The sequence below is a fragment of the Epargyreus clarus genome, unplaced genomic scaffold, assembly GCF_041222505.1.
Source record: "Epargyreus clarus isolate Ecla_fem2 unplaced genomic scaffold, WU_Ecla_fem_2.2 ptg000026l, whole genome shotgun sequence".
Classification (NCBI taxonomy): domain Eukaryota; kingdom Metazoa; phylum Arthropoda; class Insecta; order Lepidoptera; family Hesperiidae; genus Epargyreus; species Epargyreus clarus.
This window is the reverse complement of record NW_027332233.1, coordinates 11958711-11974377: the sequence shown is the minus strand read 5'-3', so window position 1 is coordinate 11974377 and position 15667 is coordinate 11958711. Positions and strand designations below refer to the sequence as shown.

Sequence of the window (15667 nt, the reverse complement as noted above, 5' to 3'; positions counted from 1 at the left end):
GTAAATTATTGGGGGCCATAAATAAAAGTAATTGTTCCAAGTGGGCTGGGATTTTTTCCATAATTTTATTATGAAAAAGTTAACGGGGACCATTAGAGGTAGCATTCGGAATCGTCCGAACCAACTTTGGCGATATCCCACAGGGTATGACATAAAGAGATTTTCGAAGCAACTTTGTAGGTACTAAATTAACGGGATAACGCTCTTTAGGCGCTAAGTTTTACCCGGTGTAATTAACTTGGTCTTAGTAATTAAGATGGTTAATAAATGGGTGCGTAGTAAGTCGCTTTGAGATAATTATGTCAGGAATCCTTTAATACAAGCAAAACAAGCGGTTTTGGCGTGTCGAAAGTACTCCAGTTATGTCTTAGTGAGATTCGTTACGGTAGTTTAAACTAATCTTCTCCGCTAAGTACTCTTTCTCACGACTGAACGAGGTAATCGCCCTGTAGATTCTTAGTTGTGTTACAGGTTAACTCAAACCAAAAGAAGGCAAGACTTAGTATTAAAAAAAAACTGCTGATTGGCGTGTATTAAGAACACAAATTTGGTAGGGCGTATACAAAGGGAGGGCAAGGAGGCTCCAAGCTTGTATTTCTCCTTATAGGAAGACCTTTTTCTCCATAAATTCCCTAAAAGCTTACCTTCGGCTGGATGAAAACTATGGGCGTACATATAGGATAGATATGTTAAGGGGTGTCCAACAACAGTGGTATAATAGAATCGGCGAAAAAAGTCTTTGATTTTTTAAATTTTATTTTTAACCTTATGCTCAGGAAGTCTGGAACCGACAAAGTAAAATTATCGTATGGATACTAATGCAGTTATAATAATCATCGATTTAAAACACTAATTCTACCCGCAGAAAACAAGCAAGAACTTAACTTCTACCTACTACATTTACTTCCGACTATCGTTTTCTAAATTTGAATCTAATGACGTCATTCCACTTGGACGGTGAATGTTGAGTGTAATTGCGGGTAGTTAGTTCCACGGAGCCGTCGTCCGTAGCCAGTCAGCAGTTTAGCCTGACATGTAACGTTTACGCTTAGTTAGGACATCTTGAATATGTTAAATTCGCGTTTTATACTATCTTTTAGAAATTTGTACAAAGACACTAAAATAACTTAGATTTAAGTCCTATCGCGTTTTCATACTATCTTTTAGAAATTTGTACACAGACACTAAAATAATTTAGATTTAAGGGTTCGGGCTTTGTTATGTGAATTCGCCTAGTTATCAAGGAGATTACATTTTTCAGGCCTAACTATTACAACGACACTAACAGTGCCATCAGCGAAGTTAACATCACACTAGTCATCGATATTCTACGAGATGGCGTTAGTTGTCAAAACAAATAAGTATTCGTCTATTTTTTTATTTAAATAAACTTGAAAAACACAATACCAAATCAAATTGATCGCTTAATTTTACATATAAAAAATCATCAAAAGTTATTACTCACGCGCATCAAATAAAAGTTTATCAAACGTAGGTATGAAGCAGTAAAGGAGGCAGTATGTCGGTAATTAAAGCAAATATGACCGTAATAACTGAAATTATGCTCATTCTAGATGGCGTGCACTAAATCATCGAGGGAACTCACGACCGTACCTATTAACTCTATTTACAACTTTTATTGCAGTAAGACTTGAACTAATGTCTTATGGACGAATAAAAGGGTCAGGTTATTTAGGGGAACTCTGTTGGGGTTGGTATTTTACAAACTTACTACTTGTTTTTCGTTTTTATGCTTTATATTCTCATTTTATCGTTACAGAAAAATTAAATGAACATATTAGTTTAATTTAATGATTTTTAAAGTAAATTGGCAAGTTTGTTGTATTATTTGTTTTTATTTATTAAGTACAATTTAAAAAGAAATATATTATTGTAACTTTTGTTCATGAACAGAAATATAACAAATTATTAACAAAGACATAGAACAAAACAAAAATACATTAGAAAATAAAAAAAAATACTTGAAAAATGCCGATCATCATTCATTGTAATAAAGGTCATACCGTACAAGACTGAGTGCTTGTAACTAGTCATAATGACAACAATCGTCATTTATCGGCACAAAGCTAATACGAAGCCATCGGTTCCATAATTACGACACCATACACTTATTTGTCGAGTGCCTCATTGTTAAGAATGCTGACAATGCGTGCTTGCATTGCCCTATCTCGCTGTGTTGCACAGTGAGCAGGTAAGCTAGCACTTCTTGTATGAGACAAATACCTAACTAATGCTTTTTATGCGTAGCCCCACACTATTTTTCCTGTGTTGGTGATACACAAACCCTGGAAAATGGAATGGAAATCCAAATTCATTATTTATATATCTAGTCTAGCCGAGGATCGAACCTAGAACCCACTGCGTGTCAGATTGCTGTGGAAGTGACCATAGTAGCAGCCCTCCACGTGATTCAATTTTCTTCCATTTTGTCCGGTACTGCCTAAATGATTTAAATACCTATCTATAAACCGATGCTTTGTTTAAAATAACTTCCCAAGCTTAAGTATGTAGTGATAGAAGTAACTCATGTAAAATAATTCGCCAAGTACGAGACGAATTCGTACATGGAGGCTTCCGTACCACCAAATGTATGGAGACACCCTTTAATATTCAACTTTATTTTATGTTTAGTATTTGTTGTTATAGCTGCCACCGTTATGCCTCCTCTGTAAAAATTTCATCTGTCTATCTATTACGGTTCCGGAGATATAGCCCTGTGACAGACGGACAGATGGACAGACAGCGAAGTCCTAGTAATAGGGTTCCGTTTTTACCCTTTGGGTACGGAACCCTAAAAATGATAGTATTATTACAAATCTGTGTATTCTTCATACACATACGCATACAGACATACATAACACATTGCCTGTCATAGTCTCATGATATCTTTATGTCAAGAAATAAGTAATGACATGTGTTAAGTTGCTGAAATATGGGTCACGTCTGCAATGGTTGTTTAACGGTTATTACATTGTCATTTACCTCGTGAACTCACTTACTAGGTCACAGTTAAACGAGTGCCTTACAATGAATGACTTTTCAATCGTATCCACTATTCACCTTCGAGTATGTCGTTGAGCTTTCCACTATGTCATTTCCCGCACTCTTTTCACAATCCCTTTCTAAGGCAGGTCCGTAGGAAGTGATTTGCTAAAACACACTCCTAATGTACATTGTGAAAGCGCTAGCTCCTTAATGCCTCATTGACGATCAATTCAACGCTTCGATTTATTGCCATCCGTTCTTAAGAAGCCATTGTTGTTGCTTCCAAAGGAGTCATAGGTTTGAATCAGAATGATATTCCCTTTGGTTATTGGCATTAAAGTTGATAGTGGGAAGTAACGTTTATATCTATCCCGCCTACTTAAGTTTGTGTAAGTTAACGATAAATGTTCCACTGTTCACTAAGCTCTTTAATTCTAGGTTCCACATTTATTTTTCAACTAATAAAATAAGTATTAACAATAGTTACAAACTTGAATTTAATTTGACGAACAACTAAAATTAAGTTTTTGAGATACTGATATTAAATTTGATTCCTCCAATAAAAACGAAAAACGTAATTAAAATAAAGTAAATCGTTCACTTAATTTAATTCGATTCCATGAATATTTATTAGCTCGTAAAACAAAGTACATATAAGGGTACTGCCGTCTTATTCAACCCAAATAACTTGAACATATCTAAATTGAAATCCGGGGTACATCTAAATCTTCAAAGGGACGTAAATATCGGCGCACACTTTGGACAATTTCGCGTACGATAGATACCCAACGTGGAAAACAGAGACGCTAAAATGTTCCGAGTATTTTCTATACCACTTCTCGCCGCTAACCCTCTGGGACGGGAATCTCCCACTAACGTGTAAATAGACTTATTGCAAACGGGAGATATGGCTGCCCGTCGACCTGTTAATATTTTAGTGCGGGTTATGAGGTAAATAAATAAATTGCTTGTTTCCTACGTATTAATTGTAATGAGAATTACGTAGTTAGACTTTTGCGGGAAGCTGAATTTAATCCGACTTTAGAACTGCAACGCGAAATGGAACTCCAAACTTCGGTATGGAAGCTTATTTAAATTTGAATAAGGAAGGAAATGTGTGTTATAAACTGTTGAAAGGAATGCTATTATAATTGGTTCGTCAGAGTTTCGAATATTTCTTTTATTCGCTGTCTACTTTCGTTCTGAAAGAATTTTTTTGCACCTGATGTCCGAGGATCGGGAATATATTGAAACATTATTAAAGGACGTTGTACAATATTACTTCTTCATATACAAAATGATCTTTATATTGTATAGTCGAAATAAGGAAGATGGGAGATTCTATTGTGTTAATAAAATCATCATGTACAAAAGCCCTAAGATATAAAATATGAATAGAATATTTGAGTAAAATTTCATAAACAGAACAGACATATAAACACAACAAAAGTATTTTTCAATAAAATATTCGTACTGACGTTGATTAATATCTTTTTCATCGCAAGCCGTACGTTGTAAAAAGAATTAAACAAGAGACAATTGTTGTTGAAAAGGGTGTCATTATAATACGTACGCCTCGGAGCTTCCCCTAATGCAAACTGCATTGTACCTAAGGATAAATTATATATGGAGTTTTTAATGCACTGAAACTTTGTTACCGATATTGTGAACTACTCGTAAATCCAAAGAAAGATAATATTCGCATTTGTGTAAACAATTTTGCTAACAATGTTTATTCAGATTTTTTGATCGAACTTGCAGGTATATTCGATTTTTTTTGCTAGAATATCTTTCGTGTTTGACTATTTAGTAATCATTTGATAACAAATAAGGTGATACAATTATTTTTAGTAGTACAGCTATTTCTATTTTTAGTAGTATCAGGAGAGTACAGTCATTGTGTTTGATTTTAATGGTAGAAATATTAACACGAGCTATTCCAACTTAGTCTTTAGTAATGGAGTTTAATTAGAACTCCTATATTTTTTTGTAATCAGTTACAAGTGTCCATGGTCAGTAACTTAACAACCAATGCGAAACAGGCTCATTTGTTGCGTGATTCCTCGAAAAACACCAAAATTTGCATATACAATAATATCAATCGAGTTAAGTAGATTTGCGCCGTCACCTCGAATGCATTTAGTGTATACATTAGGCAGGTTATAGTTTATGCAAATGCTTGGCGGCTGGCGTGATTACGGAGCGGCCCCGAGAGGTTCGGTTCCCACTTTATCTCATATGCATCACGCTAGATGCATTCTCAACCGCGGCATCCCGTGGGACCATGCGTCGGTTCAACGGAGCGATACTACCTACTACTTTGTTATGTTGCCGTGCAACCTTCGATATGTTTGCTTATGGTAAGTATGAAAGTAATATCGTTTTCAATATTTTCTGTGTAGCTATTGGGTATGTCCGTCTGATAGTAAGTGGTATCTGCGACTTGATCAATGTTTTTAATCTTACATTGATAGAGTTATTTGGTGAAAGGATATATTAGAGTTGCTGCACTTAAAGGCTAACCTAAAATTGGGTATTTAACGAATGGAAGTAAAATTTGCGCATTTAGAAAATATTGGTTAAAGGTTAGTAGTCTTAACGAAATCTGATTTATATTTCACACAATCACAGCAATAAATTTTAGAAGCAAGTTTGTTGAGTCACACAACTAATTTCAGTATAAGATAAAGTATATAGAAATATATTTATCACATTTTTAATAAATTAAAGTAAAATTTCCTTTAATTCATAATTGTCACAAATGTCAACTTGTAACCATTAATAAGACAGTTACGAATAGTTAGGTAATCAGATTATATTGCATCCAAAAATTCATCATAGAAATACTATAAGAATATTAATAATACATAACATCTAAACATTGCTCCAGAATCCAAATTCTTCACTGTAAATAACAAGTTACGTTTAAGTAAGAAACAAAAACAATAGGAAGTACCAAACAAACTTGGTAGCTTCAGTGGAATAATGAACGTAGTCCACTCAAAGCGAACATTGTTTTAAAGTGAATTAAGTGTAATACACGTTATATTAACAAGGGCAGCCGCAAGATGCATCTGAGCTTAAAGTATTCCCGTTCTCCCCACGGCTGCCACGTGCTGCCACTTAGCACTCGCTGAATACACATTTAAACACACAAAATCCTACATACTACTCTTATATGAGACGCGCAAAGATCAAAATCCTTTGTTCTTAAGAGCCAAGTAAGACGGCAGACTGAGTGTCTGCCTCAACCGAGAGCTCCTTCAGTAGCTTTAACGGTACGTATTAGAATTGCCTCGACGTGTACAAAAATAGTTGAATTGAAGTGCTCCGAAGATTCTATTCGGAACAAATAAAGACGCTCTCGGATTTAAATAAATGTAGGAGCTGCATTAAACATTCAAAATATTGTTTTCGAACAGAGAGTGTTTTGTTTGAAGTATTACACACGTAAGCTATCATTATGTACGGTGAGTATTATTTATTTTTCAGAATAACAAATGGATTTGGACTCTGACGCTAAGAGCTTGCGTATTGTCTTCGAGGTCTTCGATTATGTACAAAACAGGTTGAGTCAATCGGACAATTGTAATTATAAGATCCCTACTTAGGTCGACGTCTAGTTACTTATTCATATCCTATAATAGATGCCTATTTAGATAATTATATAAAATACTAGCTGACCCGGCGGTTGTGTTGCCATATAAATAAAAAAATGTTAAGAGTGAAGAACCACTATCACCTAGGGGTATGAATAATTATAGTTCAAAAAACTAAAAAACACGCTTTTATGATAAAATCAACTAAAAAGTAGAAAAAGGAAAAAAAGTGGAAAAAGTGTGGGGTGCTCCATTTATCAGGTTCGAAAAGCACCCCACACTTTTTCCACAATTATACTATTTACTGGTCCTTAATTGATTCTTAGATTGAAAATTATTTTCTACTTTTTAGTTGATTTTATCATAAAAGCGTGTTTTTTAGTTTTTTGAACTATAATTATTTATTAATTTTTAGTATTTCTCGTTATAGCGACCACCATTATTCATCGTTTGTAAAAAAATCAAGTGTCTATCTATTACGATTTAAGAGATAAAGCCCAACGACAGACGAACAGACCGCAGAGGGTTTCGTTTTAACCTTTGAGTACGGAATCCTAAAAATCATTCTACAAGAGCGCATTATAGATATGTTTCAGAACATTTGAGTTATAGGGTAATAACATTATTATTTTCTAAACTAAAAATCACGATATAAAAGTTACGCCTATTGAAACTAAATAGCAATAATTATTTGCAATCTAAAGTTGCGATGAACTTTGCTGAAGGTGTTTGAAAAATCTCGCCTCGAAAATCGTTAATCCAGAGGATGTTGATAAGGACAATGGTACAAAACTATTATTAAAATATTGAATTGTCATCGGTCCTTAATAAGTATGCCAAATTTCGAGTTAATCCGACGTTTTGAAGGGGGTTAAAATCATGTTCAAAGATTCCGTTACATACTAACATACCAACATACCAACATACATACGTCTGAAGCTAATAAAAGCGTGTTAAAAATAGATAGTAGCCGATTCTCAGACCTACTGAATATACATATAAAATTTGGTTAAAATCGGTAAAGGCGTTTCGGAGGAGTACGGTAACTAACATTGTGACACGAGAATTTATTATATAAGATTACTACTAAGTGCTCCCTACAATAAACATGGGTACCTATCTACATATTGGTATATCATAGATAGCATTACCAAACTGAGATCATTTTATTAAATTCTGATAATTATATTTTGGTTTCAGAACAATAATTACCGAGACGAATTTGGAGAGAAAAACATTATTTAAAGTACAAAATTTCATCCAAATCGTCGGCCCTTTTTCCGAGAAACCTCACGTACGAGTGGCGACATGAAATGTGTTTAAAGATTTTCAAGTTATTAAATAATACTTATTGAGGCCACTGATGAACATTGTTTTAAGTCCATTCTCAACAACAGTAAGAAAACATTCATTTCACTCAGCCATAAAGTGTCTTATGATGCGAAAATAAAAAGCGAACGCGAGGGAATAGGCGGACGACTTAAGAAACGCGTTGAAAGAAATTTTATGGGGCCGGGCGAAAACGATCGCCATTTATGATTCACGCAATAGGCGTCTTTACACATCACGAATGTCGAATGAAATATAGATAACACTACTCTTATGCAAAGTGAGAGGTGAAATTTTCACGGTAGCAGGCACGCACTGGAAGCAATGTGTCCCACCGGTGCGAGGTGGCTCGTGCGACCAAATGGAATCCACCCCGCCGAGATTGGTTCCGCTAGTTTTTTTTTGTTTAATATTTATGAACTTCGGGTCTCACATGTCGCGTTTTACCTTCGCATAATGGCATTTGCTTCAAGCTTCGCTACCGTTTTGTGTGATGCTCGCGTGAAAACATCAGTACGGGTATATTTTCGGCTGTGTATTACTTTGCTTTGTAATAGGGGTTGGGAAAAAGGTACGCCACCCTACGTGGTTCGACTGTGACAGCACTACCGCTGTAATTACTTGGTCACAAATTGTTACTACTTGAGCACTAAATTGTAACGCCTCCAGAAAGAGTAACATATCACACCTTTTAAATTAATAAACAATAGCGATTACGGGAAGTCTTAAGTTTTTTGAGTAGTTTTTTCATTCGTAATTTTGATGTTTCTATAATTTACTTGTCATTTAAATTCTAGTTTTTTAAAATAATAATTAATAATATCCCCGTAATCCTTTAGATTTGAAGTTATAAATCATATTTATAGATTTATATTGAAATTAAATGTCTAAGTCATTTAACGCAAAATAAAATAATTTTAGGAGACAATGGCGGATTAAGGGATGGGAAACCGTTAATTATTTTTTCAACCAAAAGCGGCCATAAATAAAAGTAAAGGGTGCTATTAAACGCATTATTCGCGCATATTTAATGTACTGAAAAGGCTAAAAGGTTTTTATTTTCACAGATTCAACAGCTTCATATAAAGTCACCCTTTAAATTAAGCCCTTATTCAACACCTGATTTATAAACAAAAATGCGCGATCAGGGAAGTGGATAGCTTCCAAAAAAGTGTCGGATTTAAGGCTTTTTGACGACGATTATTATATCCGAGCGATGAACGCTTTGAATATACGAAAAAATTATCCATATGTTCCTCTTTGTGGGCATATGCAAAGAATTCGGGCTACGTAACGTGGAAGTTATCGTACAATGCACCGGCAAAGCTGAAAAATTCATATTATCAGTTTTCAGTCCGCTCGTCTCTCCGTCACAAAAACAATTTCACGCACGTAGAGCTGCGGGCGAAATGTAACATGCCTAAAATAAAACTCGGTATTGTTGTTAGGCACTTGTAGATTGTGCCTGGTACGCGTTGGCACCGATAGAAACTGTAGATAAGGGTCTATGTGCCGTATAGAGGTGAGCGTCGAACGAAAGCCGAGCTAATTTGGTATGTTAATAGAGCGAGCGATTTGATTATTGAGATTAATAATTGAATGGGTCGAAGCGTCGTCTTGCGGGCCGAGTGGGTACCGCGAAAAATAGATAATAAAATGTATTGAAATGGCTGCGGGCCGGCTTATCCGGTTGAAAGTCAATGAATATTTGATTTCAATTTTTTTCCCGACGTCGCCGTGAAGTATTCACGCCATACCTAATTTGATTTTCACCATTCCGGCCGTTTGCCGGGGCAGTTTGCATTCATATTCAGCCTGAATACGCGTTTGGGTTGCCTTTGCCCGGGTTTGATACAAATAAACAGCGGATATTTTTACATTTCTTGCCAGGATAACCCGACCCAACTGATTACGTTCCGGGGATAATAACCCGGTAGTATCGGGTGGTATAAGACATTTTTGATATTAAAATATTACACGTACACAACATGCCTGAAGTGTTCGGATTATATTAATAGAATGGCGATAGGAATTGAAGATATTCCTGGCGTTTCTCTAATGAATATTAACCGGAACACGTCAATTCCCGAGAATAAATTCATTAAATTTTTGAAATACTATCTCATTATATTTACAGTATATACAATCTTTTTATAAGATTTAGTGAAATAGCAAACGAAAATATAGTCCCCCTGGTATGTGGTAATTACCATTAATGAAGATCTATAACTAGCCGTTTAGAATGTAGGTTCTACCTAAGGCCACACACAAATGATTGTCCACTTTCGAGGACTAAAGTGGTCGCCTCTCATCGCCTCAGCCATTCCACTAAATGCATGAAGTGCTTTACGCTAGAGCTAGATGTGGTGATGGTTCCTTCTCGATCAAACTACTATAGTTTTTCCACCATTTAGATCACTTTCTAATTACTGAATAATGCATATAGTAAGTGCCCAACGCATTTACTAAGTATTCGAACTTTAAAGAAATCGACATAAAAGTTCGTAGAGCTAAGCAGTTTTACAAGGGAAGGTTTTATTTCTCTGTTTCTACTAATTACAAAGTGAGGGACCTCAAATATCATCCAAGTGACACGCAAAGGTCGTGAAACTTGGAAACGGGGGTAATTGATGATGCGTTCTGTTTGTTACTCCATTGTAACAAGGTCCTTTTCGCCTCGCCTGCGATAAAACAGGATTCGTTTTTGCGAACTTGCATAAATGACGGCGCAACGATATTTCACCCAGCCTGAATATTTGGGTCAACCTGTTTTTGTGTAATGGGATAACAAAAGTAAATTTAACATTGTATTTGCTGTAACTGCTTCTAGGGAACCTTCGTCGGCAACAAAAGATGGCCGCCCTTGATACGATTTCCGTGAATTTAATTAAAATCTTACGCGTTGTGGGGATAATGAAAGCAACTGATTACATAAGTCCCAGCTTGTGGTGCTTAGACGCACAATTTATTTGCTTGCTTATGTCAAAATGATTAAGGTGCGCCATCTGCCGCAGGTTCCTTCAAATATTCCGTGCTGTCTTAATTGATTAACATACGCAGTGTCTTAACGTGATATTAAACTCTTTTGATGGGAATAAACTGGGTGGATATAATCTGGCATCTGAGCATTTTAATTTCGTAGTGGTTTGCGTCAAATATGCATAACATAAAGTGGAATATATTACATAGTATATACTTTATACTTTTTTTTTATTTAATGGTAGGTAGTTCTAATTTCCAAATTTATAATGCTTTATTATTTTTAAGTTCACATTTCTGCAGATATATCAATCACGTGTGATAATTTTATCATTATATAAATAAAAAAAAACGATATCTACAGTCATAGCCCCACATTTTGATTTTTGTTGTGACGTGGGTACCAAGAACGATAAAAAAGGACAAACATTAACACCCACACCCAGAACAGAAATCTAAATTTATCGTTTATAGCTGCCTAGCTGGGGATCGAATCTAGAACCAACTGTGTGTCATCATATTATTTTTAATTATAATTATTCCGAAATATAATGTACCTACAATTTTTTTTCTTGAACTTTTAGTACCTATAACGACAAGAAATAAACACATTTCATGCTTATTTCACTTTCGCCCATACTATATTAGACAACAATACCGAGAAATCTTCGCGTAGAAACCATATATTTTATTCGGGCGTCGATTTGTTATTTATTAGTCGGGAATAGTCTGAACACGAGGGGGAAAGCGAAAACGGTGAACCTGTTTAGTGATGTCGATACCTTCAGCTAGGGTTGCCAACATTTTTTGGAAGAGCTAAACAAATATACACCAAAAAAATAAGCACATATTATGAAAGTAGCAAACGAGCTTGCAATTCATAGATAATCAACCCTGGATATAATATGGATGGTATAAGTTCTGGAGCTACTACAGATAGATTGCGCTGAGCGCAGAACACTGTTGTTATTAGTCGAAAAACGCGGAAACCATTTAAATTTTGAATAAAGTCTACATTACTTAATGTTTTAACGAAGTACATGTTATTTTTTCAACATTTGGTGTACTTATGATTTTATTTTAGAATATTTCTGTAGCAAACGACTATGCATTACATTTGATGGTAAGTGATCACTGTGACGCATTGACATTTGTAACTAACTCCATATACAAAAGGAATTCCACCTGAAGCCTGCTCCTCTTAGAGACTGAAATATTCGTCTTATATATTACGTAAGTAAGCTGACATCTACACCCTTATATCACTTCTTTAAGCTCGAAATAGGTGTGAATAGTATGAATAGACGGAATAGTATGAAAACCAGTAAAGTACAATATTATATAGAGTACAGTCGGCAACCCTACTTCTAACCCACGTTTTGGTACGCCACTGTCGGTACCATTGTCGGAAAGTTATCTTACTTTTTCTTGTTACCAAAAATGAGTTTAATATTTATTCATTTTGTAAATCATTGATAACATAAATTGATAATGACGACGTTAATAAAACTCATACGTTTAAATATTTTTTAAACCCAAAATGAAATACGATGTATATTTCTGTAAAGGATGTTTAATTAAAATTGAACGAACATGTTTTCATTTCTTATTTGCATAAAAATTAGTTCGATATATAGGAGTTTAATTATCGCAGCGAACATCGAGCGAACTATTTACTCTAGGAATATTTGTGCCACTGTTATTTTATTTTACAGAGTGGTAATGGAAACTTTCATTTTCTAACGAAGTCTACGTGGGTAGTGCACAGATCTATTGTTAGGAGTTTTAAATAAAATAATATTTCCGTTATAATTTAGTATCAGACCGTATACCTATGTATTTACTACTTCTTACATGATAAAACCGGTATTAAAATTTACGAGAACATGAGTCAATGACGCGTAACGCAAAAATGTTATTATTGTTTCCTCATGTGAAATGTAAACCTTCGGAAGTTTCGTTTGCAAGGAAAAACATGGTGACATGGCGTCTCGTGCGTGTCCCTTAGCCAAGTTACGAGGTAAGTTGTATTATATGTTATTACCCTACGTCTTTTAATACGTTTTATCGTTTCCATCAATAGTAATACGTATTCAAAATGCCATAAAAAATTAAATACAATCGTAATAATTTTGATTGATAGCTCAGAATATATAAATGCAAGAAGGTAGTTTAATTTAAATAGTTGGATGGTAAATAGCGATTCTAAAATCGAAAAGTTCAAATATCGAACTTTAGTCGAACACCTACGCACTAGTAAATACTGGAACGGAATAGCAAGAGCTTTTATACGATTGGAAATGGCTTTGGATGGTGAACGAGTATGAACATGGACGGTACTGAAGTAAATGCCGACATTAAATGCGCTGGTTCCAACATTCATCACAGTGCGGACAAATCATCATGAGTAAAATGAACACAGTCTGCAGAGACAGACGCTGAATTAAAAAAGTCATTACTACTTTTTTATAAATTATTTGTAGACTGAATACCTGTCCGCGATATTAAAAAGGGCCATTTTTCTAACTATTATCCTCGTCTAGAGCTGAATAAAATATTATGGTTACAATGCGTTTAATAAACAATCAAATTTTCACTTACCTCTGTGCCTGTTGGTCTGTTTGTCGAACATTAGCATGGCGTCCTCAATCTGTAACAAAAAAGAAGACATAAAGTAAAGTTCAACTGAAAAGATCGCGAGGAAAAATAGCGAAAAACAAGGGCGTCGTGCGCGATTTGAGCCCCGCCCCGGCAATAAAACACTCCGGCGTTGTAATAACGAATAAGCACCGGTACAGAGTAAACCACATGCTGCAAATAAACTTTGATAAGCGGGGGCGAGCAGGTAATAACGTATTCATAGAGAAATAAATGGAAAGTCGGCGGTTAGGACACGCGAACAGAGATGCGCTGTCACAGTTCACCCGACCAGTCATACACCTAAATTTGGCCACGAAGGAACGTTTTTAAAACTCCCCATTCGCCACCAAAACAGCGGTAAAACCGAACCGGCGAAATTGCATTGTAATATTAATGTAATCGTCACGCACACTGATATATACGTAATTATAAATTCGTTCCTTATCAAATTTTCAGTCGCGTATGAGACGTGTCACGGGAAAGGTTCGGAACTGAGATGACCCACGTTAAAAATATGAGTTCGTACAAAAACGGGTTCTCGGTTTGACAGGTGAGGGCTCTAGGGTTTTGTCTGGCGTCAAAGTCGCCAGCGTAGGCCGTTCCCTCGGGCGACATTACGCGGGAACTCGACGCAACGCACTCCCGATGATCGACGTCGAATACCCGTAACAGGTGACCTTTCCCTGAATTATTCTTACCTGTAGGAACGTTTGTTTAGTGGTGATTTGTTTGAGCGAGAATTGTTAAGCTTTTGTTTGGGCACGCGTGAACCGGACAACCCTCCTTTGTGGTGAATAAAAAATTTGATACAATATTGAGTAGACTGAAGTTGGCACTTTTTTCAGCCTTCGCACCTTTTTACGTTTGGGTAATGTTACGGAACAAGGATGGATTGTCACGGGTTATTTTTCAGGTGCTGGATATTCCCTTGTTGACTGTTATTTTGTTTCACGTTATGTTACCTCTAACTAACCTCTGCTCATAATTTAGTGTTTTATGAAAATGTAAACTACCCACGTTCTTACAAAACAAAATGTAAATTATTCTAAATGTCACTTATTTTGTTTATTAATAAATATGGTTCTACAAAGTAATTTTCATGCTATATGTGAATGAAGGCTTCCTTATTTTTTATAATAATTTTGTAGAATATAAAGTAGTATTTTTTGATGTTCATATAATCTCCATACTCGCAAAATACAAAAAAAACATTTTTTAGATGTATACACTTTAGACAAATGAATCCATATAGAAAATAAATCAAACAGTCACATCGTTTAAGGCTGAGCCAAAAATAAAGCATTAATTTTATAAAAAAAAATGTATATTAGAGTAGAGGAATTAAAAAATAGGTCCAGTAAATCTCAGATTTCCTCTACCATTTAAATAAAATTCATCTCTTTAAGAAATGATAAAAAATACATTCTTTGAGCCAGCGTATATAATTTAAGTAGCTAACCGTAAAATCATTTTCTAATAGCGGAGGAGATATTTTTTCCCCACTTATAAATTAATCTTACGACGTCGCTCAGTTATTACTAGCGTCTAGATTTCATATAGCAATGCAATGTGCAATAAACGCTTAGCAAGAAATGAAATTCTTACTACATTCTTTGCGTTTCATTATGCCGCGGTATTATAAAAACTACACACAATGGATTGAAGAAAATGTATGTGGGTTTTAAGACGCAGAATATATTATTATTATAGTCTTCCTACGCGATAGTGTTATAGAGATTTGTAGTTAGCTACACGTGTTTAGTACGGTTTATTTAATGTTTCTAAATAGTGAAAACGTGCTTTGAAAAATTATTAACAGAACTACACGTATGTTGCTACATTTTAAAGTAATTTGTTGCTATGGCATTTGTTAATACTTAAAAGTACAGTGGCTTTTAAGTTGTAAGCAGTATCAAATAAATTACAAAAGTTTTGTGGCAGCTAAAAATATTTCATTAAAAATATCACTAACAATTTTAATGAACAAATTTTGTTGTCCAACATTAAAACACTAGAACATGTATTTCAACCTTCAAGTGCGAAATGATTACTAACAAATTTAAATATAGTTATCCCTTTTTTCATTCCCATGTCACCGTTCCTAGAAAGAGACA

The 15667-nt window shown here is 35.0% G+C and overlaps 1 protein-coding gene across 11 annotated transcripts in view; it reads right to left on the bottom strand.

Moving 5' to 3' along the window:
• Rbp6 (RNA-binding protein 6) overlaps nucleotides 1-15667 on the bottom strand; it is a 635951-nt gene that overhangs the window by 124684 nt on the left and 495600 nt on the right. For all 11 annotated transcript variants that reach the window (XM_073088080.1, XM_073088082.1, XM_073088083.1 and 8 more), the window contains one exon: nucleotides 13515-13563. In XM_073088080.1, the coding sequence (XP_072944181.1) occupies nucleotides 13515-13563 (49 nt within the window). The remainder of the gene's footprint in view (nucleotides 1-13514; nucleotides 13564-15667) is intronic.